The following is a 27,833-nucleotide window of genomic DNA, read 5'->3' as shown; positions in this document are numbered from 1 at the left end:
AGAAAGGTCTCTTGATTTTAATTTGACATTCACTGTACTTTTTAATATGTTCAGGAAAGCATTTAAGAGTGTGCAGCACGAAATGAGAAGGAACAGAAATCTGAGAGGAATGGAAATATTTTTTTTTATTTAGGCTACATGAAATGTGGACTGTTTTGTTCTTAGTTCAGCTTCAGCTCAAGAGCCAAAAATGTCTGGACTTTCTTTTGTGGCTGTTCCTCCCCTTGTCCTCTCTCTCCCTTCCCTTTCCCCCTCAGCAGCCCTGAGTGCTGCTAATGCCAAATAGAACAACTTGCATAAGAACCTCGTAATCTTCTGGGACTAAGGAGTTGCTTTGAGAGGTGCATTTCTCTTGCAAGCCACTACCTTTTGCTTACAGGTAGAACCAAACCTTTTAACGTGCCTCCGTGTCACCTCTTAGACTAAATGGTGAGGGATGTAACATGAAAAGGGCTGTGTGAGCTAATCTGCCTGCTTAGCAATGAGTAAAAAGGGTTTATATTTATTCAGTGAAGATTTGACTGTTGAATCTCAGCTCCTGACATCTGTTAAATGTGCTAATGTGGAAATACTGTCAGGATTGGAAAGCCTTCATTTCTCTTTTAAGATAAAGCTGTGCGTGCAGAATGTGGTAAATAGAAGAGTTATGAGTTTCAGTCTGGAAGTCAAAATTGAGGAGTAATGCATAGAAGGGCTGTTGAAATGGTCAGGCTTTTATGTTGGTACTGCAAAGAGACTGCACTAACTGGAAATAAATGTGGCATTGTTCTACTAACAAGTAAATCGTGTACAATGTTAATGTTGCCCTCCAGCATTATTGATGTGTTAGGAATCACCATGGACTTTGAAGATAATACTAATTCTGGGGACATAGGAAAGTTGCAAATGAATGTGTTCTTGTTCAGATTTAACACAAGTGTAGGGGTGGGGTTTTTTGGTGTTTGTGTCCTTAACTGCCTCCAGCACTAATTACACTGGGTTGGTGACTGCAATAGGATGTTATTTTCACCCTAATACTTTGTTTTACTCTCTGTTTCAACCCATGTTTTTTTACATAAGCAGTTTTCACACAGTAGCTCAAAAGAGAAGAAGTAGATTGGTGAAAAATAGTTGTCTCTTCACCTTAACTTAGGGCCACAAGATAAGAGCCTTAAGTTGGCTTAATTTATTTATTCCCTCCCCCCCCCTTTGAGAACCAAATTAAGAAGCAAATATCTGAATAGCTAATTGGGAAAAGAATACAGTTGCAGGGATGATTCAGCGATGTTACTTTAGATCAGTGAAAGTTTATCCTGGTCACCAAAGCTCTGGTGTCTGTTCTGTGGTGATGTGAAGGTGTATCAGTTACACAGAGGAGCCAGATGACGTGACCGTGTTTCCTTGGTATGGCTTGGTTGTCCTCGGTTGGTTTTTCCCATGCTTGGAGGGGGACTGTGCTTTTGGGATAAATTATCTAACATTTGCAGGGCACGAAAGCATTAATAAAATGACTTGAGCTGTTATTTGACTTTTACTCTCTCTCATTTTTAAGACAGTGTGCCTTAGCAGCGCTGAATGACGTCCGGCAGTACCTCAGTGAAGAAAATGGGCACGTGGCTGTAAGTTTCTTGTTGAAGACACATTCTTGAGATGCTTCTGTTCTTAACAGTGTGTGTCTGCTGGATAATACACAGACTGAGTAATTCCAATAGCTCTTCAGTTTATCAGGTTTTTTTCTTTGGCAGTTGTGTGTTAGATCTGCCCTGTTGCTGGAAGGAGCGCTTGATTTCAAGGTGATGATGCCATATGAGCAGCTACCTTTGATTTGAGGGGTTAGCTGGGAAGAGGGCAGCAAGAAAAATGTCCCCCTTCTCTCCGTGTTGTATAATGTACCGTTAAACACATCTGGTGTTTTGCTTGCACCTCTGTTTCTATTTGATGATCTTGTGTTCCAAGTGGAAGGTAGAGACTTGCTGAACAAAAAAGTATCCTCTGTATTGCTTGGCATTTGTGTTACTGGCATGAGAAATCTCTGAAGAGAGCAGGAGAAACATCATAATAAATTGATGCATACCTGAGTATTTAATAATGGGATGCAAAACAACAGCTGTTCAATTATTGTCATTGCATATTCATTCAGATTAATTTGCGTAATGTTTTTCTTAAGACTACTGACACAACTCTGGTGTTTTCATTAACTAATCAGGGAAAATCATTAGCTGTAACTGTAAATTGTGCTGGAGACATAAGGGAAATGTTATACTTTAGCAAACTTCATTCTTAAATAAAACACTGATATGTTCAGAGCTAAATATAAGTCCTTAGAAGAATGGTTGCACTGATTGTGTAATCCATGAGCAGGATTTACAACTCTTGCAGATTTTATGCCCTTTAAAGATTTTCCCTTGCATTTTGAATGGCAGATTCATTGCAACATCTTTTTTTGTGTGGTAGAACTTAAAACCTATGCAGTAGTATTTAAATGATAATAGGCCAGGAGGAAGATTCTGTCCTGTGGTAGGTTTAAATTCTGGTTGCTCCTTTCAAACCCAGTGTTCTGCTAGTAGTGCATTCAAAATATTACTCTTTTTAATATTTAGAAAATAGTATGTGTAAAGTAGGAATGTCTTTGCTTTCCTCTTGAGCATGTTGATGTGGTGGGGTAGAGGGAAGGGGAAGTGTTTCTATTGCTTTATTTTACATTGTGGGACTTTGAACCCTTATTTTTATTATCACCAACAGGCTGTGATGCTTTTTAAATTCCTTTCTCTCTCTCCCTGTAATTATTCCTAGGTCTTTGATGCTACAAACACAACTCGAGAACGTAGAGAAACTATTTATAAATTTGGTGAAGAAAATGGGTATAAGGTGAGTTAGAAGCAAAGCAGCTCTGAGCTAATGCCTGAACAAGTAAGGCAGGGATAGTTTTGCCCTTATCTGTACCCTGAGTTTAAGAAGTGCACTAGCACAAGGCACATCCTTCTTAGATGTTTATTAATAATGCATTTTGTATTCCCAAAAATTTTTCTGAATTAAAAGCCATCCCATCCTCATTTTCCTCATCTGTCACGTTAGTACTGTTTGGAGTTGTTTTTTGCTGTGGCTTCAATTCTGTCATCCTGGACCTGTAGTTCTGAGTGTACTGTCAGCGAGAACTATTTAAAATATGGTTCTCTGTGCAGTTCAGATTTTTGCTGCAGAAACAGGGAAGGAATTCTGCGTTAGTTCTGTACAAACCAAAAACTTTCTGTGGTTTTCTTCCTTCTGTCCAGGATTGTGTGGCATTTAGCTGTTCTCCAGTAAAAATCCATTTCCTCTAAACTTACATCTCCATAAACCTTTGACACAGCAAAACACAAACCTCTCTTTAAGGAGGCTACTCCATTAGCTGAGAGAGGCTTCTAAAGTATTATTTCAGAAGCATTAGTTACTGTTTGTTTGGCTGAACACGCATCCTCTGCATTTATTTCTTCTCCTTCCATGCTACGTTTTTTTTCTCACTGAAAAATTTTTCCACTCATAAGCATTGTTTGGGAAAAGAGTATAAAGAATGATGCTTCATGGAATGGTCAGCCAGGAATTTCTGATGAGAGGGTCTGGAGAAACTTCCTGAGTAAATAGAGGGAAGTTTAACATAGGACACTGCTAAAAAGGCCTTAGCATGGAAGTGGGCAATATGCTGCTTGTGTGTGTTAGTCTCCAGAGCTTTTTTAATGTATTCTTCCTTCCTTCTGTTCATGTGACTTCCATTTGGATTGAAGACTTTTTTTGTGGAGTCAGTGTGTGTTGATCCAGAGGTCATTGCTGCAAACATTGTGGTGAGTATTGTGATGGAGGAAAGTTTGCTTTAACCTCTCTGTATTTTTAGAAGTACGTTGTAAGAGCTTCCAATAGGAGAAAACCCCCACATTAGCTCCCATTAACGGAACAGTTTTCATTTATTTTCCTGTCTATGTGAATGTTACTAACTCAGAAGTTTAATTTCTCTGAAGAATAATTATTTTTGCTTTACATGTATTTTAATTAACTTCCAGACAAAGCTTCTTGTTGTGTTCTCCCCCTTCCTATTTCTTTAGACATCCATGAAAAAGGGAAAGAAACTTATGTACTGCTCTCCTGGTTTTGTTTTAAACAGCAAGTGAAGCTGGGTAGTCCTGACTATGTTGATTGTAGTAATGATGAAGCAACAGAAGACTTCATGAAAAGAATAGAGTGCTACAAGAACTCATATGAGACATTAGATGAAACTCTGGACAAGTAAGTGATAAAACAATACTGTGATCACAACTGGTGATCCAGTATTATTAAAATGTTTTCTTAAAGGTTAGAGCATCCTGTAGTGGGGATTAGGGCTTTCAAGACGTTTTTTAGTGGCTTCAACTCTCTTTCCTTTGGCAAATTAGAGAGAGTTGACTCAGGGAGTGTAGCCTGGAAACTTCCTTGTTTGAGGAAAATTGGCTAACAAGTCTACTCTTGGACAATATTTTTTTTTGATTTTCCCACTTGGAGAATGGTATGATTCTTCTGGGATAGAACAGCACTTAGGAATTATTCCAGGCTTGCTACAGTGATTGGTTGGTACTTGTTTCTTTAGTATGTAGAGGAGACTTGAGTGATTTATAAGCATAACTTAATTGGTTGGCATGGTTAAGATTAATTATGAACACATCACTCTTAAAAATGTGACTTCGAAATTTATTTATTTGTGCTTGCAAATTACCCTGCAGATTCAGGACTGTGAGAAACTGTCTTAGCTAGGTTGTTTATCCTCATGCCAAAGCATTCTTCTGTTCCTCATTAACTTTGAACTCTTGAAGGTAAGGTAGGGATGAACCATGCGAGGAGGAGCCCCGTTTCTCTTGCTGCACTCCAGGATTTCAGGGTGGGATTTGGGGCTGCAGTCATACCAGGTGATCCTGGGTTGTTCCAGGACCAGAGCTGCAGAGAAGGCTGAGCTGCATTTTAATGTAATTGGGTGTCAGCAGCGTGAAGCTGGTTCAGTCGGCTCAGTTCATGCGTGTAATTTCTGTGATGGACCTAATGGTTGTGCCTGGCTGGAATAGTAATGATTAACTCCAAAGAACACTAGCAGGGATGAGGTGATGCTCGTTTCTCATCACCTCCATTTGATTTTAGTATAAGTTTTCGTGTTTCATTGTGGTATGAGGTCTCAAATGCATCACTAGAAACCAACAGCGGTTATTTTCAGCTTATTAGACTCTTTTCCTTGTGTAAACTAGAGGCTACTCTAAAATTATAGCTCAGATGAGAAAGAATAAGCAGTGAAAATTGAAATTATTAGCTGTCTGATGCTGAGAGAAGGTAGTGGTGGGGTAAATTACAGTACCATTAATAAGTAGTTGTTGATAGAGCAGTTGAGAAAAAATCTTGCTTCAGACTCGTCCCTGGTCCTTCTGATGCCCTGGTTTTTCTGGAGGGATTAACTGAGATGGGGAAATAGTGACTGTGCCTTTTGGCCCCGGGTGCAATCAGACACTGAGGGAAAGTGTTTGTAACCTGGAAAAAAATATCAGGTATTGTAAAATAGCTGGATATCTTATTCAACTGTGGTAACTTCAGTGACTCCACTGAATCTTTCTTTCGGTGGGAGGGCTGTGTTTCACCAGGAGTAGGATCTAGATTTGGACAAAGTGCAAGCAAAGGGAACAGAAAAGAAAGTTATGTGAAAGGAATAGAGTTCATCCTGTACCTTTGGAGTACTGCATTGTTTCTTAGGACTAATGCATATTCCATGGGTGTTTGAGGATTTTTTTCATTTCTTTGGCTTGTTGCCCCTTTGTTTTATAATGAGAAGAGAGGGTGGAAAGATCGTTGTACGTGCTAATAGAAACTGTGTGGAATCTTACTACTTTTTCCCCTTTTATTTGCTCATGAAAGGGATCTTTCTTACATTAAAATTATGGATGTCGGAAGGAGTTATCTTGTGAACAGGGTGATGGATCACATCCAGAGCCGGATTGTCTACTACCTCATGAATATCCATGTGACTCCTCGGTCAATCTACCTCTGTCGACATGGAGAAAGTGAACTCAATCTGAAAGGGAGAATAGGAGGAGATCCTGGGCTGTCTGTCAGGGGGAAAGAAGTACGTACCTGCTGGACAAGCGTGGTGGGGTTTTGTGTGGGTCTGTGCTGTGTAATTACAGCTTTCTTCCTCTACAGCTCTTCCTCTCAACATGTTTAAGAAGGGCTTTTTTTAGTTGCGTGTTTGGGTGGTGGAAACAGGGTGGACACTTTGTGTGTTGTGATTTGGTATGTGCTCTTTTATCTGTTTGTCTTTCTGTTGGCTGAAATTCCTCTTTATCCTGCAGCACAAAGCAGTTGGCAAGAGGGCTTTATTTTTTAACTGTGTCTTTGTAAAATCCTGACTAGTTGGATAATCGGGAAAATACATAAGTTAAAGCCGAAGGGAAAATTCCTGGAAATGAAGTTAGGAACCGCAGAAAACTTGTATTTTCCTTGTATTACTTTTCTTTCCTGTCCTCTTGCACTTGGATAATGGAGGGTGTTGTATTTCTTAGCGAAAACTTTGACAGTATTTTGGAAAAGTTATAATGAGTTTACAGAGGCTAGAGCCCGTGTATTCCAAAGGGAACACAGTGTGTTGGCTCTGAGCCCTCATCCAGTGTCTCATGGTTTTTCTTTCAGTTTGCCAAAAGCTTGGCACAGTTTATTAATGAGCAAAATATCAAAGATCTGAAAGTTTGGACGAGCCAGATGAAAAGGACGATTCAGACTGCTGAAGCCTTGGGAGTGCCTTATGAGCAGTGGAAGGTTTTGAACGAGATAGATGCAGTAAGTTCTTCTCTTTAAAGCATCTAATAAGTTGCTTTGATTGCTAGGGATGAAGGAAGTACTTAGTATTTTAATAATATGCCTTTTATGGGATGGAAAGTCATTGAAGCTGCTTCTAGAGGCTGGAAAAATTGTCATTAATTCCTGTTAACAAGGCTAAGCATTTTATTAAATTTTGCCATAGTTAATATTTTCTTGCTGTGTCTTTCCCAGTAAAACATTTCCCTGCAGAAACCAAAATGTTATGAAATTTTGGGTAAGTGGGGGTTGGAAAGAAGTTTAGGGTAGGTGTGGCTTGCTAGTTGGCATTTTCCAGCTGCACCTCTAAGATATATAAGCAGGCTTAATAGATGAAATGTGACCTTGCTTTTGCCCATGTATGTAACTTCACCTATATAGGGATTAAATGATTCCTTCTAACCACGTCTGAGTCCAACTGAGTGTCCTGTTTACCACGTGTGACAATTTTAAGTGTCAGAGTAACAAAATGAAATTGTTAAAGGTTATTTATATATGGTTTTATTTAACAGTGATATCTGCTTTTGGCACTGCTGGAAATACATGGGTTTTAATTATTTTCATAACCTACAGGGAGTGTGTGAAGAAATGACATATGAAGAAATACAGGAAAATTACCCACTTGAATTTGCACTGAGAGACCAAGACAAATACAGATACAGATACCCTAAAGGGGAGGTACGCTATTTTTAATTTTTTAAGGTGAAGGGCTTCCTTGTCTTCTTGAATACATGCATGCTGGCCTTAGGAAAAATAAATTTTAAAATTAATGAAAAGGTTATTTGTTGTACTTTCTCCACAGGAAAGTACATCGGAGCTTGCAACGATTGAGCCCAGACCATTTAAATTGATTCAGGGCTTGAAAAATAGAACAGTAAATTTAGAAAAACAGTGGAGAGCTTTGATCTTGTGGGCATGGTTCCTGTGCTGGTCCTGCAGTGATAAAGCAGGAAGAATTGCAAGGCTTCAGCTGTTGCATATGCAAAAAAACTGCCAAGTTGGGCAGTTTCTATTCACCCTTGCTCTGGGTGATGGCTGTTTTGCAGGCGGCTCTGGATGAAATGCTGGGGGAATCTCAAGAAGCCACGTTGGTCTTTCACTTTATTACACTCCTTGCCTTTGGGAAAATCACTTGCTGACAGCTTTTCTGAAGCAACCCCATTACAGTGCAGCAATTACCAGATGGTCACAGGGTCTGTCTGTGGGTGCTGAAGGCTCAGGATTCTGGGCAGCAGGGTGGAGGAGTAATTGGACCAGCTGCTCGCTGTTTGTGTCATGGGGAACCAGAGCTCTGTCATCTTCTTCCTCAGCAGTCAGGAGCAATCACTGTGATAAGAGCAGCGTTCCTGGGAGTGTGACCCCGGTCTTACTAATGAGGCAGTCATTAAGCTGCTGAGTTCTCCTAATCCATTTGAACAAGGACTGTTTGTTTTTCAAACCGGTGCCGTCCTCCGGGACGGTGACAAACATTTCAAACTCCCTCAGTGCCTTGGGGTGATTAGCTGAGCTCAGCCGTTAGTCAAAGGTAGGTTTGTGTGTTTGTCAAAGGCAGTTTTGTGTCCCTGGTAACAGTCCGAGGGGGTTTGCACAGCTCGCTGGAGACCAGGGGCTTCCTCTTGCCCGGGGCTCAGTCAGCAGGGGCTTTCCATCCTGCCTTGGGACCAGGGCAAAGGCTTTTGCTGTGGTCAGTCCCTGTTTTTCTGGGTGATGTGACGAGTTCTCTGCATTTACATTGCATGACGTGTTTTGGAAGTGTTGTCTTTACTGTGGACATGAAAATTGACTTAACCATGCACAAGCAGAAACCCTGCTGTTTACCAGCAGCAATGTTCCTGCAGCAGACTCCCCGTGCACATGCAAGAGCATCCATTCTCCTCGCTCTGTGACTTCTGGTGGGATGGTGCTTGCTGTCACCAGACCACTTCAACGAGCCCTTGGTTTGTTTTCAAAGGGCAGCCTGAACAAGTCGGGCTTTGTGAAGTCTTTGAGTGCTTACTGTAGGCTGGGCTTCCCAGATTTTTGCTTGGAAGAGGGGTGCTTTTGAAGATGAGGTATGGAAAGCGATGTGCAAGACTTAACCTGTATATTTGCAGATGATGTGAATTAAATTCTAGGCATTTTGTGGAAATTCTTGATCAAAGTGGCTAATTTAATAAAGCTTTTCCACGAGGGAGATTTATTTTATGTGTCTGCACTTTGATAGTCTGGAAGACCCGAACTGTGTGCTCAATTTAAGGAAAATTATTATTGCAGTGTTTGTCTGTGCTCTAATATATAGAAGATGACTAATATGAAAGTAAGATCCCCTGTATATCCATACACTGTTCAAAGAGTTTTCCTTTTTTAATGTGCTGTGTATTTCTCCTCCCCACCCAGTCCTATGAAGATCTTGTTCAGAGACTGGAGCCGGTAATTATGGAACTTGAAAGGCAGGAAAATGTGCTTGTCATATGTCACCAAGCTGTCATGCGCTGTTTGCTCGCATATTTTCTTGACAAGCCCGCAGGTAAGTCTTCCTTGATATATTACAGATGGTCTGTTTTTTGAAAATTAACTGATTAAGCTTCCTAACAGTAAATTCTATCAGTTTCCTTTGTCATCAGGGGGTGGCTGTGTTAGGCCAGTACCCAAGTGTAATTTTTTTATATTTGACCCACACGTGAATCTTGGTAGTTGATGTTATTGAGCTGCTCCTCACCTGAAACAGTGATGCTTTTTTGCTCTGTTTGATTAGCATCTCTGTTTGCATGCTAGGGAAGAAAGCAGATACAATGTCAGATAAAAACTCATTTAAGTGGTTGACCTGTAACATAATAGAGAAGTTACTTGTAACCTGTGTTTCATATGTAATTTGTGGTTTGATTTCTCAGAACAACTCCCTTACCTGAAGTGCCCACTGCATACTGTCTTAAAGCTAACCCCGGTGGCTTATGGTAAGTGGAATTAAGTGTATGTAATATATAAGTCTAACTGTGCTGTCTTTGTCATCAGGAAAGGTTGTGAAGCATTTAAATCAAACCTAAGTTTATTTTGCTTTAAAATGGAATCGAACTGTTGGGTCTGACATTTCCTGTATGCCTGCACAGCTTTGGTTAGAATTGATGAATCCTTTGGATTACATTTGCTTTGCCTTATGCCAGGAAATACGTATGTGTTGGTGAAGACCTGGAACCACCAGAGGCTGTGAGTGCTAGAAGAGAGTTCTGTGCTCAGTTCATGTGCTATTTCACTACTTCTTCTGGCAAACCCGTGCATTTACATGTCTGGTACAACAAGATCTCATTTTTCGTTGATGTATTGGAGGGTATTACTTTTTAGAAGACAGGCCAATTTACATTTGTATAGGTTTATCATCTTACAGAAGGTGTTCCCTTAGCCTTTAATAGCTTTGTTCTCTTTTCCTGAAGTATTTTCTTTTGCATGGACCTTCACAGTACCACATGCATCACCTTGTTTGTTGATGTTGGCATCGTTTGTCAGCAGCTGTTACCAGCGCTTGGCTCAGGGCCTTTCACTGGGCTCCTCTGCCAGCTTGGGCAGTGTGGGGTGTGGGTTGTAACATGCTCTGTTTTGGGTTTTAGGCTGATTGCTGATCAGGTTTTGTGTGTCTTTCAACTTCAGCTTGATGTGTACCTGCTGTTAGTTTAAGTGATGGCTGAGTTATATCTTCTGATATTTGATCATCTACAGACAGAGAACTATCGGCACATCTCACCAGGAAATCGATGCCCCAAAATGCTAGTCCAGTCATTAATCAGAAGTGCAAAGCTGTCTTTGATTATCAGCTTTGAAAAGTAGCTGTCTAGACCTGTATTTTGTTTAATCGTTAAGTTTCAAAAAAAGGTTGAAACACAGTACATTACAAAACAAAGTAGCTGCCACACTGGGAAATCTGCCCGAAGAGATTTTTCTCGTTTAATTGCTGCATTGTCCTACAGTAACAACTGCCTGTGCTGTGGTGACATCTGGTGTTCCAAGCCTTGCATGACAAGCTGGAGTTTTGAAAATAGAGATTTAGAGCAGTTAAAACTTCTTTTTTATTTATTTATTTATTTAATTTTTTTAATTGGGTTCTCTTTACTCACTAATCTCTGCCTGTTTCCACTGAGAAGTTTTTGTTTGGGATTGTCTTTGGTTTTGTGGGGGTTTTCTGGTGAATTTTTGTTGGGTGTGTTTGTTTGCTTGTCTGATTGGTTGGGGTTTTTTTGTGGTTAGTTGGGTGACCATTCATACATTTTAAGAGGGCCTGGATGTTTGCAGTGTGTGCTCACACAAAATGAGGAAGGAAACAAAACGGTGGGAAATACTGTCCTTACCCTTTTGACTTCAGTGAAAGAAATGCCATTGTCCTTTTTTAAAGCATTTGGTATGTATGTCTGATTAGCACATTTCAGTCAACCTTCTTTTTGGAATTCAGCCATCTGAGGACACAGGAGTAAATCGTTTCTACAGTACTGATCTGTGGCATTATTTCCAGCTGATGCATCGCTTGGCTCCAGCAAGGCAGGATGCAGGATCAGACCTGGTGTGTTTGATACCTTCCAGCTAATCCTGTTCTGGGGAAATGCCTCCCCCTGGGGGTTTGCTCATCCTGGCACTGGAAGCAGCATCATTCCCACCTCGAGTGTCTGATCTGCAGTAGGGGAACATCTGTTAGAGCCTGACAGTTGGATTAGGATAAATGAGACCTTTGCCCAGCAATCCAGTGTAGTGATGGTCTGTGTGGGAGCACACAGGAAAGAGAAACTGCAGCTTGCTGTAGGGATGAACTTGGTCATCAGTAATTAAAAATGAGCTGGGAGTATGCACGTTGTGGAGTAACTCATGTCCCTTTAGTTTATATTTAAAGCTTTCCATATGATACTTTTTTCAGATCTTAAGCTCAGTAAGGACTGAGAGGTCTCTGGAAGTGTCTGCTGTGTAACCAGGCCTTAGTAATGGCCAGCAGCAGGGGCCAGAGCTTGTTTTGGCTTGGTCTCAAGGGTCACAGTGGATCTGTGAATGGAAGGATGACTAAAGATCCTGTTCCAGTGGGAGGTGTGTGCTTTTCCTCCTTAAAACCTGTTTTATGGTTGACTATTTCTGAGTGCTGGCCCTCCTGCAGTGTTTGCTCATAGTGTTTGTGACAAATGGGCTTTCTCAGAATAAAAAGGAAGGTAAATACTTGCCTTACTAATTTATTTTTTTTTAAGTGCAGTGTCTTTCTAAGAAATTAGTTTTTTCTGTCATGTGCTAATTCTGTGGAGTGTGTTATGACTTCAGGAAATAAGTGAGGAGAAAAATCTGACCACCTGTTTGAGGTAGAAGATGGTCTCTGTGGTAGGTCAGAGGAACTGACTATTAATGAATGTTGTGTAGAGTAGGAGTAGCTTATAAAGGTCATGCTCATGTGAGATAAAAGTGTTTGGCAATCAGATATTTCTTAAAATGCTGATCCCATGGTGTATTGAGTAATTATGTAATAACCTAAGTTTATACCATCTGGGAAATTGTTGTTTCTTCTGACTGTTTAATTTTTCTTGCTTCACTGGAGTTTTGAATTTTTGAATGTAAAGCAAAAGTTCCTTTTCAGGAGTCAACTTTAAAGTTCCATTTAGCTGGAAGTTAAAACTGTTTTGCATGTGTAGGGGAATGGGGGTTGCTAACAACACACTGTACCTTTTTGTAATTGTTTTCATGTTTAAAAATGAGAACAGCATTTACCTTCTGTATTACAATGAAATTCTAAGAAATCTAAGATGTTTAAAAACAAAAAAGGTACAAGTAAGAACTTTCTCACTTGAACATTCATGTATGTTTAAACAAATAACAATTTCTTTCAAAGAAAATAATGATAAAGCTAAGGTGAGGAGATGGATTATCAGATTGAGAATAGTGTTCCTCCAGGTGGAATAGATTCATTTTGGTAGCTTTAGCTCTTCAGAATTCAGGAAATCCTGGTATAAATCAGAAGGGGGGAAAGTGATTAACCTTCACCAACTCAAAATTAGATTGCATCTTTACTATAACTTCACTTTTAAAGCAGATTTATTTAAAAATGTGTTTTTTGTCAACAGGATGTAAAGTAGAATCTATATTTCTGAATGTGGAAGCTGTAAACACACACAGAGATAAACCTGAGGTAAGAATATCTCTCAAACTGGAGAACATGATGTTATGTACTGTCTGAGCTGATTTTTGTTGTCCTTGTGGTTATAAGTGATTTGATAACTCAACTGAGAGCGTATTTAATTTTATATATCAACCTTTACTACTGGTTTACTGTTGGCAGGGGGTAAATCCTTTTTATTGAACAAATTTATCTTTATTATATGAGTTAGAGCTGGAATAATTTATCTTCAAAAAATGAATGTGAAGTTGAAGATATGGTATCCACCTGAAAGCTGCATAAAGTTCTGCCAGGCTTTGTCATTGAGCAGAAGTAGGGTGTAGTCAAAAAGTTATGTTGTGAATGCCACGCTTGTTTTGGAGAGAGAGAGAGAGAGATCATCAGCTTTTTCACCCCTGCAGTCCTTCCTGTGTGAAAAAGAGGAATTGATGATGTCACCTGTGTTTTAAGCCAAAGCTGGAGAGGAAGACTAGATCTCAGGATACAGCAGGACAAGGGAATTGAGCGTATTTGTGAAATGTAAGTGGAGATCAGATGTCAGATCGTGGCAGCTTCGTGCTCTCCCTGTGTCAGGCACGTGTTTCTCTGCTCCTCAGTGTTGACCTGAGCTTAGGTTGGTTCTGCTGCTTGTGCAGAACTCTTCCATTGCTGTGTTCTGAAAGTTATGTGAAACGTGCCATGATTAAAAACCTCTGGTTCCCTTGCGGATCCTCATGCTAATGCCCCCAGGTGTGGCACTGATTCCGTGCTGAGGTTACAGGCTGTGCCTACTGGTGAACTGAAAGTCAGTTTGATAACATGAGAAAAGAGGACCATGTTTGGTGGTTTTCAGAACAGTGGTTTATGGTGGAAAGGAATATAGTGAGAATGAGGTTTTATGTGTGTATTCAATAGGGCATGTGACACAAAGTGCCTTTGTGCACCTGAGGGTGCAGTTTTGTTCAGAATTCATGCTGGAGGGCTCTGTGAAGAAGTGTTGTTGTAATGGCATGGGAATTCTGAGTTGTGAAAATACTGACTTTGGGTCATCTGTAGCCAAGACATTTTCTGTTAGACAATGGCTCTGCATATTTCTCTACTCCCCTTTCTGCTTTACCACTTTTGTATCTTAGTTTGGTTTGTCAGGTTTAGGAAATCTGTTTTCACAGCGCCTGAAGTTGGAGAAGCATAGTGAAAATAAATCAGGATGTCTTGGAGCAGTAGGTTATCCATGTTAAATAATGTAGAGGAACAGAATCTTTAGTTTGGCTGATTAAAATATTGGTGCTGAATTTACAGCTTGCTAAATGTTGTTGAAAATACCATTCCTCTAACTGAGGAGGTTTATTTCAAGGGGCAAAGCTCTGCCTGAATCACCAAGTGACTCTCAACATGTCTAGGAAGTGATGTGGCCATGCTGGTGTGGGGTGCCTCTATTCCAGGTGCATGTAGAGGATCATGCAAACAGGTACATGGCCGTGGACACAAAGACACAAGACTAATTGGAACAGAAGTAAATTGAGTTAACGAATTTTAAAAGAATTTAAAAAAGGAGCAGAGGCATTTTTATAAAAACCCCTCAAATTCTCTTCTCCCTCTGTCCTGAAGGAAACCCAGCCTGTTGACTATGGATGGTGACACACTGTTCATTCAGGAGGTCTGATTGAAGGACTAAGTTGATCCTGTCTGCATTTAAATGATACTCAGGGAACTATGAACATTTCAAAAGCTTTTATTTTTATCACCTACAAAAATGTTAATTACTTCTGTAAAATTAAGTTTTCAAGTGGTCTGTTGAAGTCAGAGCATTTAATTAAATGCAGCATCACATAACAACATTGTTAAACAATGAAACCATTGGATTGAGAATTGCCCAGTGGGCTGTTCTGTGCCCCCACCAGTCACTTGTAGTCCAGAACAGTGCCCTCCTTTTGGGCTCAGCTGAAAGCATCTATTTTCACGTGGCAAAAATGCAGGCAAGGCTCTGGAGTCTTTGTTTCTGGTATGTGTGAACTTCATTGTACCATGGTGGTTTTGTCTGGAGCGAATAGTGTTTGTCAGCAGTATAGTGGCTGAAGTTCTGACCTTTTCCAGTGAAGGAGTCTATGGTCTTTTACTGAAAATAATTCAGGGGAGTTGCTTTGGGTCCCCCCTTTGGGCCAGAAAACAAGCACTGGGGTGAAATGTCTGCTTTGCATCTCTGGCTCAGTTGGTGAATGACTGACAGGGAGATCGCTCGTAGCACGAAACCCAGGTTTCCTTTTGGAGTTTGTGGAGGGGAGAGGGAGATGGTAGTGAAAGGTGTGAAACAAGTAAGACTCAGGCAGCCTGTCAGCATGAAGTTTGAAGAAGTTGCAGTGATTTGGCCTAGAGTGGTTCCTGGAGGTAACTTCAGAACAGTTTATCATAGTGTGCTCTTGGAGAATACTGATTGGCAGGTTCTTTGGGACTTGCACGAGGTGTACGAGGCAGGTGTGATTCCTGAGCTGGTTCCATGTGGCTGCACTCAGCTGGACTTCCCAGCAGGAGCATTTGGCTGTGCTGGGCTCTTGGTTTTGTTTGGTTTTGAATAATTGAATGTCATGTTTTTTCTGCAGCCTTTGCAAAATGAGATGACACCTAGTTAGTGTAACCAGCCTTGAAAGATTAGCATGTCTGAGAACATATTTTTTAATTTTGTCAGGATTGTTGTATGCCTATAACACAAACAAATGTTGCAAGTCTTCTCTTGGGACAGAAGTGTGTGGCATAGTTCAGTAAAACACTACAAGTTGCTTAATGGATAGATGTGTATGTGCTGAAGCACATGATTAAGTAGATTCCAGCTTGGGCCTGTAAAAGACTTCTTCCTAAATGTGAATGTATTGAGCTTTTGGTAGTGCTGTCAGTGTGGGGTCAGTGAATTCTGTAAATACATTTTCCTGCTGTCTCATTCTGGGACAGTGATGGGCTGTCAGTCTCTGCTGCACTCTCGGGGTGTGGGGGGTTAAAAAAAAAATCTCTGCTTCTGAATGAATGCAGCTGTGTACTTGTGAAGGAATCTGATTGGTGTTTTTGTCGCTCTTACTGCTGCATGATAAATATTCTCTGTATTTTTATTATTATACAGAATGTAGACATTTCCAGACCTCCCGAGGACGCTCTTGTAACAGTCCCTGCTCATCAGTGAGTCCTGTGTGCTGATCAACTATCGAACTTGGGGTGCTGTTTTCATCCTACTGCTTCAAAATAAATTGAAAAACTAATAATTCCAATCACTTTGAAATAAAAAAACCCCACCCCAACCCAACTCATAATCCAAACCAAATGTTTGTACAGCATATGATTTGAAAAGATTATCAAATCACAATAAAACTATTGCACTGGCTGATTTATTGTGGATGAGTTATCAAACATTGATCGGCTCATGCTGGAGTGCTGCTTTTGTAAATTGCTGTAATTTAAATATCCTGCAGCATTAAGTTTTATTGTAGCAGCCAGCAATCATTTAGTGTTAGTTGCAGTGAAAGCCCTGAAGCACATCATCCTGTGAGAGATAAGAAAGTCTGAAGTTGCTTTTCTAGACACTAGTACTATCTGTTTCAGTGCCCTTAGGAGTGATTGGACTGCTATGTGGTGTAAAATAACAACTCATAGTTGCTGTAAACCCCTAATCCTGCTGGTCCATAGCACTAGTGGTCTACATGGGCTGATTAATGATGTACTGTTGGAAAAGGGTAGCAAGTCTTCACTTAGTTCCAGAGCAATTATTCAAAGAACAGGAATGTGTATAAATGGTTTTAATATATGACTTTTGTTAACAGATGTTCTGCATTAACTAGGCTTTAGGGTTTGCCCATCAGCAGAAGTGATTTTAAATTCCCTCTTTTCCTGCTTCTTGTACAGACATGGCTGATCAAGCATTTACAGTTCTGCTCCAGTTGTTTTGTACCCAGATTTTATCTGGGCTCCAATAAGTAGCATTTAAGCTGACTGTTTCAGACCAGGGAAGCAGACCTAGTCAGAGGATTTTGCAGCTGGGTTGTGACTCCAGCAGACAGGGTATCTCAACCAGCAGGAGATGAATCCAAAACTGAGTGACAGCAAAGCCTCTTGCAGGCTGCAGGTTGTTGAGGATGTGGTGCCTTGGTGCCTTTCTGGGCACAGTGGGCAACCTGAGGCCATGGAATCACCTGTGCCATTGAGGAGACACCATTGAGGCTGGGAAAGACAGAAAAGTCACCACATCCTGGAACTGTTTTCTAAGGGCGTCTTTTAGTCTTGAATGTAAGCAAGAGTGTAGGTTGTGGAAAGCTTTTTATATGTTGGGTTTCTCAGGTGGTCTGTTTTTCCAAAACCTGGATTTCGGAAAAAACGTGTGGCATATCTGCACTTCTAAAATTGTAGTGAAGTTTTCAGATGTTTATAGCAATTGGGAATGTCTGCCATAACCAAATAACCTCCTGGCCAAAAAGCCTCCTGCTGCACTGGTTGGTGTTTAGTTAAGTCAGTGTCCCAGCGTGGGGCTGGATCATTTTGCTGTTGCTGTTTGTGACTGTGACATAGGAGTGTTTGGTCACTTTTCCTTGTTTAATTGTTCCAACCTCTGGGCATGAGCTTTGCTGTGAAAGATGCTCTGGGGGAAGAGATCTGAGCTGCCATACCCTCTTGCACACACCAGTTAGTGAGTCTGGTTGCTCTTACCTGACAGCTGAGGTAGCATTCCCAAGGGGTAGCAGGGATCCGGCCAGAGTCGGGTACTTATTAGCTGCATGGAGACAGCTTGGAGTGCTGTCACCTCTGCAGGCCACAAGTAAGGAAATACCATTCAATGTAAACTAAATGTGTTGCATTTTTGATGGAGCCAAAATGTGTGCAGGCGTCTGCTGTGGAAAAACTGAGTTTTGCTGCTTGAGAAAGGAAGGCTCAGGCTGTCAGAGAAAATGGACGGGGAGGATGGACAGGGCAGGAACTTGGCTGGGGAGGAAAGCTGAGCTTGGCTGTTCTGGCAGAGGTTGTAGAGGGAGGCGAAGCAGCAGAAGCACCCAGGACCCTCCACCCCTGCCAGCTGCTGCCAGCCTGATTTCCTGGGGCTGTGGCTGCGTGTTGTTCTCTGCTGAGCACAGCACTGGTTGTGCTGATGTGTGCAACGGAGTGAAGCGGATATTTAAAAGCAGAATGCTCTGAGGGGTCTCCTCTTACAGCATGATTGCTCAACAGTCCTCTCTGCCTTACTTCCTCAGTAACAGAAAGGCCTGATGCTGGATGGGAAGTGGCAGCAAGTTTGTGGCATGGCTTTGCTAAGGGAAGGCTGACTGGAATGTTTGTATCCTGCTGTTTATTTCTCTGTTTATGCCTGTGCTGGTTCTTGTCCTCAGAGGCTTCTTCCTTTTCCCTAGAGGAGCCTTTCTGTAAGATCTTCCTGTTCTGCTGTGAAGATCACAGAACATGTGTAGCTAAATCAAAGTAAAACTGAGATGGCAGGGGCTGTCCTGTTCAGAGACTCACAGCACTTTGCTGGAGGAGGCTCTGTTCTGTAGGAAAAAAGTGTACAAAGGGAAAAGTATAATGAGGAGAAGACCAGTGGTGGTATAGGAGCGTATTTGAGTTAATCTGTGTGTTTTGAGTCTTTCCAGGGAGGACTGGGTGAGATGGACCCTTGTGTAAGGCAGAGTGACACTGCTTTTGCCTCAGACAGTGGGCTCTGGAAGCAGTGAACCCCTGCCTGGGCTGACTGAGTGAGAGTCCATATGCCTTGGTAGAAATAGTATTTAGAAGAGGTGAGTGTGGTTTTTATTCCCACTGCTGTGTTTCCCAGGCTCTTCAGACCGTGTTGCTGCTGGTGTGTGGCAGTATTATTCCCAGGATGGTGGTTTGTCCAGGTGTGCTTTGGGAAGGCAGTGCTGAGCAGTTGCCAGGACACATTTTGGTCCCAAAAGGAAGGCATGAACCTCAGTCACCTTTCTAAGCAGCAGCACTGTCCTCATTGCACAGCTTTTACCTCTCAATGCCCTTGGCTGTTCTGGAAGCAGATACAATCCCAGCTGCCATCATCTCATCTAATGGGATTCCTATGAGTAGGAATCCATTTATTGTTAATGAGGATACTGGTCCCTTTCTAAGCCCTTGTTCATCTGGTCTCGCTCTCATCTATCGTGTTTGTTTAAGAAGCCCTTGGGGGTGTTTATTAGGGTTTATCCCAGTTTTCTTCCTTCAGTGTGACAGTTCAGTGCTTTGCTTCTACAGCCTGTTTGTATTTATTCAAATCCAACCACTTTTTGCTTTCAACTTTCTCGCCTGTGTATTGATATTCCCTCTGGGTCTGTCTCACTTGCTAAGATGCTGCTTCCATCTGATACAGCTTATTTCAGTCAATGAGAGGTATCTTCTGCTGTGCCTTAATCACCTTGTTTCCTTTTAATTTCATGTTAGAGCTGTCTAGTCCTTGCTGCTTGGGGATTAATTTCCAGTACCTCTGGATTCCTGCATACTGATGCTCCATTTCATGCTCCATTTAATTTTCTTTGAATCAACATCAGATGATCAGCTTAAAAGATTTCAGCCAATATTCTTGGAGTGCCTGTGGGAGACATCTCCACAGTCCCAAGGAATTTCTGGGTGTTTTGCATAAGTTGCTAAGAAAAACACAAACAAACACACCAAATGCCAGCATATTCTGTTGGCTGGTTGTTTTCTCCCCTCCTGTGTAGTCATGCAGAATATGACTTGTTCTGCCAGCTCCTTGTGTTCTTAGACAGATGTTGATGCTTTCTGTGTGTCCCTTGGTGTAGATGCTTCCTCTAGAAGCTTCTTTCTGAAATAGGGTTGTTGCTTTGCTTTCCTTCAAAGAGAGAAGTCAGAGTGGGTTGGGCCATGTACTGGTGGGTGCAGGGGTTTCCAGGACACTGCCCAGCAGCATTTGTGTGTCTGTGTGTTCTCAGAAACCTTGGTGTGGTGTTTATGGTGGAAACCAAGGGAATTTACCTGAGAGCTTGAAGACTGATGAGAAAGGAAAGGGCTGACATGGATGTAGGAGAACTGGTAAGGGCAGAAGTGATGTTGGCACACTTCAACCCCCAAAGAAAATCTGGTGCTGCTTGTTTATGTCCTGTTTTGTTAAGAAATGGCTAAAAATCTAGAAACTGGGGTTGGGGAGAGGATTGAATTGCTTTTTAAGTTGATGTGTTTTGACTGATGGCATTGTGTGTCTGATGTGCTGAGAGTGCCCCTTGCTGGGTGCTCGAGGGGCTCTCCTTTCCCTGGAGTTGGACTGGAGAGACTTGTTTGGAAAGTAAACTCTAATGAATGTGGTTATAAAACCACTGAAACATACCCTGATGTCAGTGTGACATCTGCCAACATGCCTGTGTACCCTGAAGTGCATTTAAACTTTATGTTTCCGGCTCTTTAGGGAACACTTCATGTTACCAGCTCTTCAGGGAGTTATTCAGAGTTCTTCCAGTGACTTGGCTGCTCACAGACAGGATCAGAATTAGCTTTATGGCTGTTGGTGTTAAGGAGCCATTTCCTGCAGTGTGCTCTGAACAAGGAGAGGTGGGCGGCCCTCCCTCCAGATGTTATTGGTGCTTGTGTGGTTTATGACCTTTGCGGGGTTCTGCTTTTCCTTATACTATGTCCATAAAGACCAGGAGAGACAATGGATTAGAAAAATGTGGTTAAAACCGTGATTAAAGGATAAAAAGGTTTTAAAAACTACAACATTGTGACCTGCATATGGTGTAGAGACTGACTGTCCTACCAGACCTGGTGTAATACATGTCTTAGAAATGCTTTTCACCTGCAGCAGAGATCCTGCTTTTGGGTATCTGAGGGGCTCTGTGAAGTGCCTGGCACTGGAACAAAGTCAAAGCCTGGTTCTGACTCCTACTCAGGGACTGGGACCATTCCTTGTGTTTTACAAAACATTTTGAGGAAATAAGCATTCAGACTTACTTGTCTTTAAGTAATAGCCTCATGTTAAGCAAAACCGCGCCTGGCTGTGAGACCTTTGCTTTACAGTCTTCTTCTGTCTTTAAATTTGCAGAATGTAGGTGTGGATCGGTCGAGAGAAGAAGCTTTGAGGACAGTGCCCACCCACCTATAGCTCCAGCTCCAGGGGCAGCAGCCCTTCCTCCAGCGCAGCTCAGGGCCCGGAGGTGGAGAAGGTGTCGGAGCGGGTTGGGATGAACGCGCCTCCCCTTCACTTTGAGACATTTCGAATGTGATTCCCCCTTCTTTGGAGAAAACCCGTAGTTGTGGATAACTCCCAGTGCTGAAAGGTATCAGTAAAAAGATTGTGGGAAGCAGAGTAGAGTTGATTTCAAGATTTTTTTTTTTTTCCGTATGTAAATTTGTGCAGTTTCAGTGAGTTTTTACTGTTCATCTGTGGAAGGTGGTTAATTGCCCGTGTTGATTTTACTGTCAGATTTTAACAAGACTTTACTTTCTTTTTTTAAGTGTTTTTTCTAAGAGTTCCTCTTATTTTTACTGTGAGTGATTGCCTAGAATTACGTGAAGATTTTTTGATGGCGTATTTAACATGGGTGAAATTTTACATTTTGAGCATTGGAGGCTTCATGTTGCACAGCTGCTTTAAATGGAGAAGCCCGTCAGCTCTGATAGCTGTTCTGTGTTTTAAATTGAGCTTTGGTTTGCCAACCACAACTTAAAATTTTTCTGAAATTTCTGAGGGAGATTTTCCCTTTGGAAAATCAAAGCATTAAAGCTAGATCTGCTACCTGAAAGATTCAGCTGTTTTAACAAGATTTTAATGTTTTCCAGAGGCCAGCTGTATTTTGGAGGGCAGTGGGGGACACAGTATTAAGTGGGAGGGCATAAGTGTGAGTACAGCTGGCAGCCTGGGGAATGAATTGAGAGAGAAAGAGAGAGAGAGATGTCCTGTCTGCTGCAGTTACAGGAGGGGATGAGCAGCTTCTCTGAGTTTGGAAGGGAGGGGAGAAGGATTCAGACTGTCAGGGTCTGGAGAAGCTGCTTGTCTTGTTAGCGTTGTGATATTTTTTTTTCTTTAGGCAGTTTTTGGAATGAATTTCAACATAAAAGTATATGTTTCTCTTTTATAGCCACATTTAATACGTACATCAGGAAACAGTTACAGAAAGGTTAGGTGAGTTTAACCATTCTAACAGCTCATGCAAGAAAAACACCAGGTAAATTCTGAAATAATAACCCCTACCTTGGGGTTTTTTGTATTGTTTTTAAGCACCTTCCATCATCCCAGTTCTTTGCTGCTCTTTAATGCCTAGTGAGACTCCAGTGCTAAAAATGGAATTGTCTGTGTCTGTTGAGGCCACAATCTTTTAACTGTACTAAATCAAAGTGTATTTTGTATGTGTGTTACCAGACAACTGAAGTGAGCTGCCAGCACTGCTGCTGGCTCTAGCTCTGAAATGAGGAGACCTATTCTTTGATAGTTTGACTGTGTTTTTTTCTAAGGAAACTCTTCAGATAATTGAGCTTTTACCATGTATGTTGTTGAGGTTGTTCTATTGTTTTGTTTTTGTTCTTTCCTCAATTCCTGTGTGGAATACCAGGCCCTGGTAACATCATTTTGCAGGCAAGGGCTACATTGTCTTTTGTTTGTGCAGGGTTTATAAAATAATGTGCTGCTGTTGTGATTAATTTTTTTTAATAAGCTAAATTCAGCAATATATTCAGCTCTGGAAGTAAGCCATAGAGCATCGCTGGGTTCTGTTTCAGAAGAGGAATGTGACCAGAAAGACTTGCTTCAAGTGCTGCTGTCTAAAGCTTTTGTGTGTGTGTGTGTGTGTGAGAGAGAGAGCCCTGCATTTGGTAATGCCATTTCAGACCTTTATTAATTCAGCTGTGTCTGTAGTTATGGGGTGAGGAGACAGCCTGCACAGTGCTGCTCAGAGGAGTAATTTATTGATGTGGAGTTAACAAGGCCACCTTTGTGGCAAAACTGTAGGAGTAATTCCCCCTCCTCGCCCCAGTTTGGCGTGGGAAAGCCAGGCAACCCTTGCTCCTCCACCGTCCAGCCGTGACAGGAGTGGTTAAACAGTTTTTACACTGAGAATGTCAGGGTTTATCTGTAGCTACAGAGCACAAATCCCAGGAGGCTGCATTAAAAAAAGCAGGATTTTACCAGCAGATTGTGGTGGTACTTGAGCTCAGACCTGGTTGAAGAAATGTTGGTGGAAGGAAAATTTTCCCCCAGTGAGAGCTGAGCCCAGGGGCTGTTTCTCTTTGCTGGTGAGCATGGCTTGAAGTGTCTCCTCTCTCCCTTTGTTTTACCTCTCTGAACTGTCAAGAGGTGCTGTAACATCCTCGAGGCTTAATGTTCTATGTACAGTAGGTATTTTTATAGCCTGCTTTCAGATATACTGTGATGAGTGTTTTACTACAATGGGTGTTCAGTAAAAAGAATTGTATACAAGTGTAAATAAACTGTTGTGCTGATACTTGAACAGGAAAAAAAAATGAAGTTGTCTGTTCTGCGTTGGGAAGGTACTAAATCAGTGACTGCATCTGACCCTGGCTGGCAAGAACAGGTGTAAATTTGTATTTGTATTTGAATGTAGAGTTGAGGTGAATGTAGACTTGGAGTGAGTGATGGGTTCTCCTGGTTCTCACTGCCTTTCTGGGAAGGCACAGTTGAGAAGTGCAGATTACTGTCACTTTCTAAAAGTGTATGTCCCCCCTCCTGACAGAACGGTCACTGACAGGGGAGGGGAAAACCCTTGTCTGTATTTGTACCCATTTACTTCACTGCCTCTGACTGTTACTGCACTTGCCTGGCTCAGATGCAGTCTCTTGAATGGGATTAAACTGTCTTGTCTTACATTGTTGGCCTTCGTCGTGATGTTTCAGACAAATGTAATCATTTGACCTTTGATCCAAGTAATAAAGATCAAATGCTACAACGTGCACCCCTGTGTGTTTCTTTCCATCCATGTCCCCTTCTGGTGGCTGAAGTGCCAGGTGAGCGTTCCTGCACCTCAGCAGGTTTCCACAATTTCCACAGGCATAGGAATTGCAACTGGGTTAAGAGAGCTTATCCATAAGCTTGAGAATTAAATTCATTCACCCCGCTGATTGCTTTACTCTGCGAATAATTGTAATTTAAGTAAGAAACTCAATAATGGAGGAAGGAATTGGAAGAACTGATTAAATAAATACAAGCCAAGATTCGCATGCAGTGAAGAGAAAGGTAAGACTTTATTAGTTTTACCTGGTCATTGGTATTAAGATCTGATCCATGCCCTCAGAGCTACACTGTTCTTATGTTGTCTTCCAAATGCTGCCTGTCAGTACAAGTTTGCATGCAGAGATTAGGTGGAGGGCATTAAATTTGCAGGGGTACTTGTCATTCTGAAGAATAAGGACAAAATTAATTACTGCTTTGTGGTTTAGAGTTACATACTCAGATTTTCATGTCTTCTTGATGGTTGTATGCCCCTGGGTAGGTAACCAATGTATCCTCTCTGCTAAGTGGGAGGAGTGTTTTCATTGTTTTTCACTCCACTGTGTATTTCCGTTTGGAGGGGAGGTGATTTTTTTGTTTGTTTTAGAGCTTTCTGGACAAAATGCTTTAATACCTCCATCTTCCTGTAGTATGAGGGTGCCCCAGACCCGATGGGTGAGTGAACTCTTGAGTTTTGCTGCCTGGCAGGTGGCCCTGGGGGGGGGCAGCACTTCAGCCAGGAGGGCTGAGGAGCTGTACAGGCTGTGGAGCTTTTGTGTCTGTCTGTCAGGAGGTACTGGTGGTGCAGGGCAGGGCCTCGGGCAGTGGCTGAACACGAGGAGGGATGGAGTAGCTGCTCCACGGAGGAAAGGTGTCTGTGCTGTGTGCAGTGGGGCTGGCAGAAGGCACAGTTGTGGCAGCAGGAGCTGCTCCTGGTAAGTCAGTCAAATGCCAGCTGGAAGAGTTGCTGTGTGAAGACCGTGATCTCTCTTGAGCAGGCTTGGCACTGGTTACTCCACAGCAAAGAAGGTAAGTGCAGGGAGCAGTTGTTCCCACAAACAACACTTACTGCTACTTGTAATTCATCACAGCTTCTTGCCATCCAACTACCCCCTGCTGCTGGCACCCACATTTGTAAGTTCTTACCTAGAAAAGCATTTCTTCTCAGGAGCAAGTGCCCGGCGCTCACTTTTGAAAGCAGAAATCACTTTCTGGTGAAAAACAGCAAACTAGAAATTACTTTGTAGGGTATGTGAAGGAAAAAAACCCCAAGTTTTCTGCTGTCCCTGGGGCACCTCGCTGCTTGTTCCCCCTTGGACAGGGGTTTGTGTAAGTGTGGTGGTAACCCCGGGTGTCTGGAAATGCCAGCTGTGTGCTGCCCCTTCCAGCCACAATCTCAGATGGCATCCGAGTCGTGCTGGCATTACTAGAGCTGTTCTTTAGGAGAAGAACAAAGGCAGCACTGTATTCTTGTGAGCCTCTACAAAGTATTACAGCTTTCTCCCGCTCTTTCAGCAGGATTAACAGTCTGAAACTACCCAGAAGCTCCACAGTGCTCCTAAGAGCTCTGGAGCATTGCATAACTCCTGCATGAACTGACACCCAGACACTTTTTTTTCCACCTGCTCAGTGTTGAGAAAATTAAATCATTTGCAATAGTGTTACAAGATACAGAAAGCTCCTGAGAAGCACAAGGGACCTTGCCTCAGTTTGTATTTTAGGAGCTGATTGCAAAGAGAAGAGTTTATTAAGGAGCTTTACAGCAATAACATTAGCTTTTCTTACTCATTAATGGTTAAAAAAAAAAAATCAATATTCAGAAGTAGGTGTTGCAACAAAGCAGGATCTAGTTTGGTGCCCTTAATAGCAAGTGGGAGGCACAGCTGCTGTGTTACAAACAAGTAAACAAAACTGGATTTTGTGTTTGGCAGTAAAGCAGGAAAATTCCTCTCGGGCAGAGCAGGCAAGTAACTCAAGAGCTCCACAGAGTCATTACCTGGCAGTTCTGTCCTGCTGGGATCAGCTGCTCTGATCGTGGTGCCTCTTCTGTTAATAGGAATTGGCATTTAATGGCAGAACCCCACACTCCCAGGCAGGATGGGGCTGCTCTGGCATGCTTAGGTCTCTGTTGCCTGCTTGGACTGCCTTGGAATAAATGTGTAGCATTTATTCTTCAAAAGCAGCACAGAGCCATTTCCCACAGCAGCTGGTGTTACACTAGGAATCTCTGCTTTTGCCTGATTCTTCATTGGTTAATTCACATAAAAACCAACATAAATATTTAGAAAGCAACCAGGGCTTACAAAGTATTATTTTTTTCCACTGTAATTTAAAGACAACTGGAGTTTAATTGTATATTGTTAAAAATCATAGAGCCATGAATGAAAGTTACATTAAACTTTCTTTTAATTGAAGACAAATAAAAGAACCAAGGGCTCAAACACATTTTAAAAAGACATCTGTTCCCCAGTGTCTTCTCTCGAGCAAAATATACAGCACATATATATATATATATATATATATAACAACTACATTCAAGTACCGAACAGAATTTACATTTTCCCAAACAGAGAAAATAATGCACATGATTCACATACCTTAAACCCAACCATGCATAAAAACACTGCCAATAAATCAGGAGTTGGACATAATTCATCACACTACTGTGTATTATTCTGAAGTATCGACAACGTCGTTGGAATGCATTAACACTTGGGAGTGTGGGTTTGTAATGTTTAACCCTGCTTTGAAGTCCAACTGTTCAGAGACCTACTTGTTCAAGATCTGTTCAAATTTAGGGTTAATAAAAGAAAATCCATCAAATGCAGACTGATCCATGGACTCGATCAGGTTTTTGTCGCTGTAGGACAATTTTGGCTTCTCACTTAGAAATTCTCTGTCAAAGTTGTTGTAGTCACTTGCTGATTTCTGTGTTAGAGAGGAAAGATAGTTTGAGACAAACTTTTTAATTTATTCCAGAACAAATTACTTAAATACAAAAGGTTGAGCTCCCTCCCTTCTTCCCCTGCTTTAGAGAAAAAAAAATAATTTCATTTTAGCCTATTTTAACAAAACTGTAAGATTATAACTGAGTGATTGCTTATTAGTAGTTGAAAACAAACAAAAAAAAAACCCCAAATAGCACCAGCTTGCTTTGGAGAAGAACCACATGGATTTGTGACAATGCTGCACAATTACCCAAATATTATCTATTGGCAATAACAATGCAGCATTTACTTATATGTAAACCCAGTATTTCTTGCCATTAACCAAAATGTTTATATTCCTGAGAGCATTTTACAGTCTGTACTTATTCAGAGGAAAAAAAGCAGTGTCCTATAGCAGCTGCTTTGTGTCTGGATAAAATATTTGTGTGTGTGTTTCACAAAAATTCACATTCCTAAAGATTACTGGAGACACTGTGAACCTCCAGAGGTTACTGTTTGTAGGATCCTTAGGTTTCCAGAGTTCCCACTTCTATGGCAATGTGAAACCTTGTGTTCTTGAAGAGGCCAGCTCTCCTCCATCGAGTACATAAATCCAACTTAAAGAGACTGTTACCTCCATATCATTTCACCTGTTCCAGTAACAGTGGTGAGGAAACATCGACTAGGATTTTTAGCCAGGTTAGATGGAGCAGCAGCATCCCACAGTGCTACAGACTATGAGTTACACACAGTCTGTTCTTCAGATGTTTTTTTTTTCGGGTAACATCAGGCATGTACATTAATTCTAAATTCAGTAGCATAGAGAATGCATCTTTTTGCCCCCTTGGAGACTCTCCAGTTGGTTTGAAGCAGCAGAAATGCAATGCTTGCACAGAACGCCTGCAGGCAGGTAGAAGCCGAGCAGCCTCAAGCTACTGGTGCTTCTCCCACGTGGCATTGCAGAAAAGGAAACCACAAGGAGCTATGAACATTTCTAACCCAGAGGAGAACGGGGATCGGAACTATCCGTTGGTTTTCCTGAAGATTTATTCATGAAGAAGCTCCCTGAGAGCGCGCAGGAAGG

The 27,833-nt window shown here is 41.7% G+C and overlaps 2 protein-coding genes across 6 annotated transcripts in view; one reads left to right on the top strand and one right to left on the bottom strand.

Moving 5' to 3' along the window:
• The window catches only part of LOC113990906 (6-phosphofructo-2-kinase/fructose-2,6-bisphosphatase 4), a 57,056-nt gene extending 33,269 nt beyond the window's left edge, over positions 1-23,787 (top strand). For 3 of the 4 annotated variants that reach the window (XM_039379171.1, XM_039379173.1, XM_027726796.2), the window contains exons 4-14: positions 1,532-1,598; positions 2,773-2,847; positions 3,741-3,797; positions 4,115-4,236; positions 5,878-6,085; positions 6,649-6,795; positions 7,387-7,491; positions 9,190-9,319; positions 9,684-9,746; positions 12,870-12,934; positions 20,925-23,787. In XM_039379171.1, coding sequence (XP_039235105.1) covers positions 1,532-1,598; positions 2,773-2,847; positions 3,741-3,797; positions 4,115-4,236; positions 5,878-6,085; positions 6,649-6,795; positions 7,387-7,491; positions 9,190-9,319; positions 9,684-9,746; positions 12,870-12,934; positions 20,925-20,984 — 1,099 coding nt within the window. In that variant the 3' untranslated portion in view covers positions 20,985-23,787. Of the gene's footprint in view, positions 1-1,531; positions 1,599-2,772; positions 2,848-3,740; positions 3,798-4,114; positions 4,237-5,877; positions 6,086-6,648; positions 6,796-7,386; positions 7,492-9,189; positions 9,320-9,683; positions 9,747-12,869; positions 12,935-16,010; positions 16,168-20,924 lie in introns of those variants that run through there. The other variant, XM_039379169.1, reaches the window with a different exon arrangement.
• Positions 23,788-26,145: 2,358 nt separating this feature from the next.
• The window catches only part of PRKCD (protein kinase C delta), a 60,828-nt gene continuing 59,140 nt past the window's right edge, over positions 26,146-27,833 (bottom strand). For both annotated transcript variants that reach the window (XM_027726750.2, XM_027726758.2), the window contains exon 18: positions 26,146-26,750. In XM_027726750.2, coding sequence (XP_027582551.1) covers positions 26,592-26,750 — 159 coding nt within the window. In that variant the 3' untranslated portion in view covers positions 26,146-26,591. The remainder of the gene's footprint in view (positions 26,751-27,833) is intronic.

Source organism: Pipra filicauda, unplaced genomic scaffold, assembly GCF_003945595.2.
Source record: "Pipra filicauda isolate LSUMZ 115617 unplaced genomic scaffold, ASM394559v2 scaffold103_size3290846_pilon, whole genome shotgun sequence".
In the NCBI taxonomy this organism is placed as follows: domain Eukaryota; kingdom Metazoa; phylum Chordata; class Aves; order Passeriformes; family Pipridae; genus Pipra; species Pipra filicauda.
This window is presented reverse-complemented; position numbering and strand designations above follow the sequence as displayed.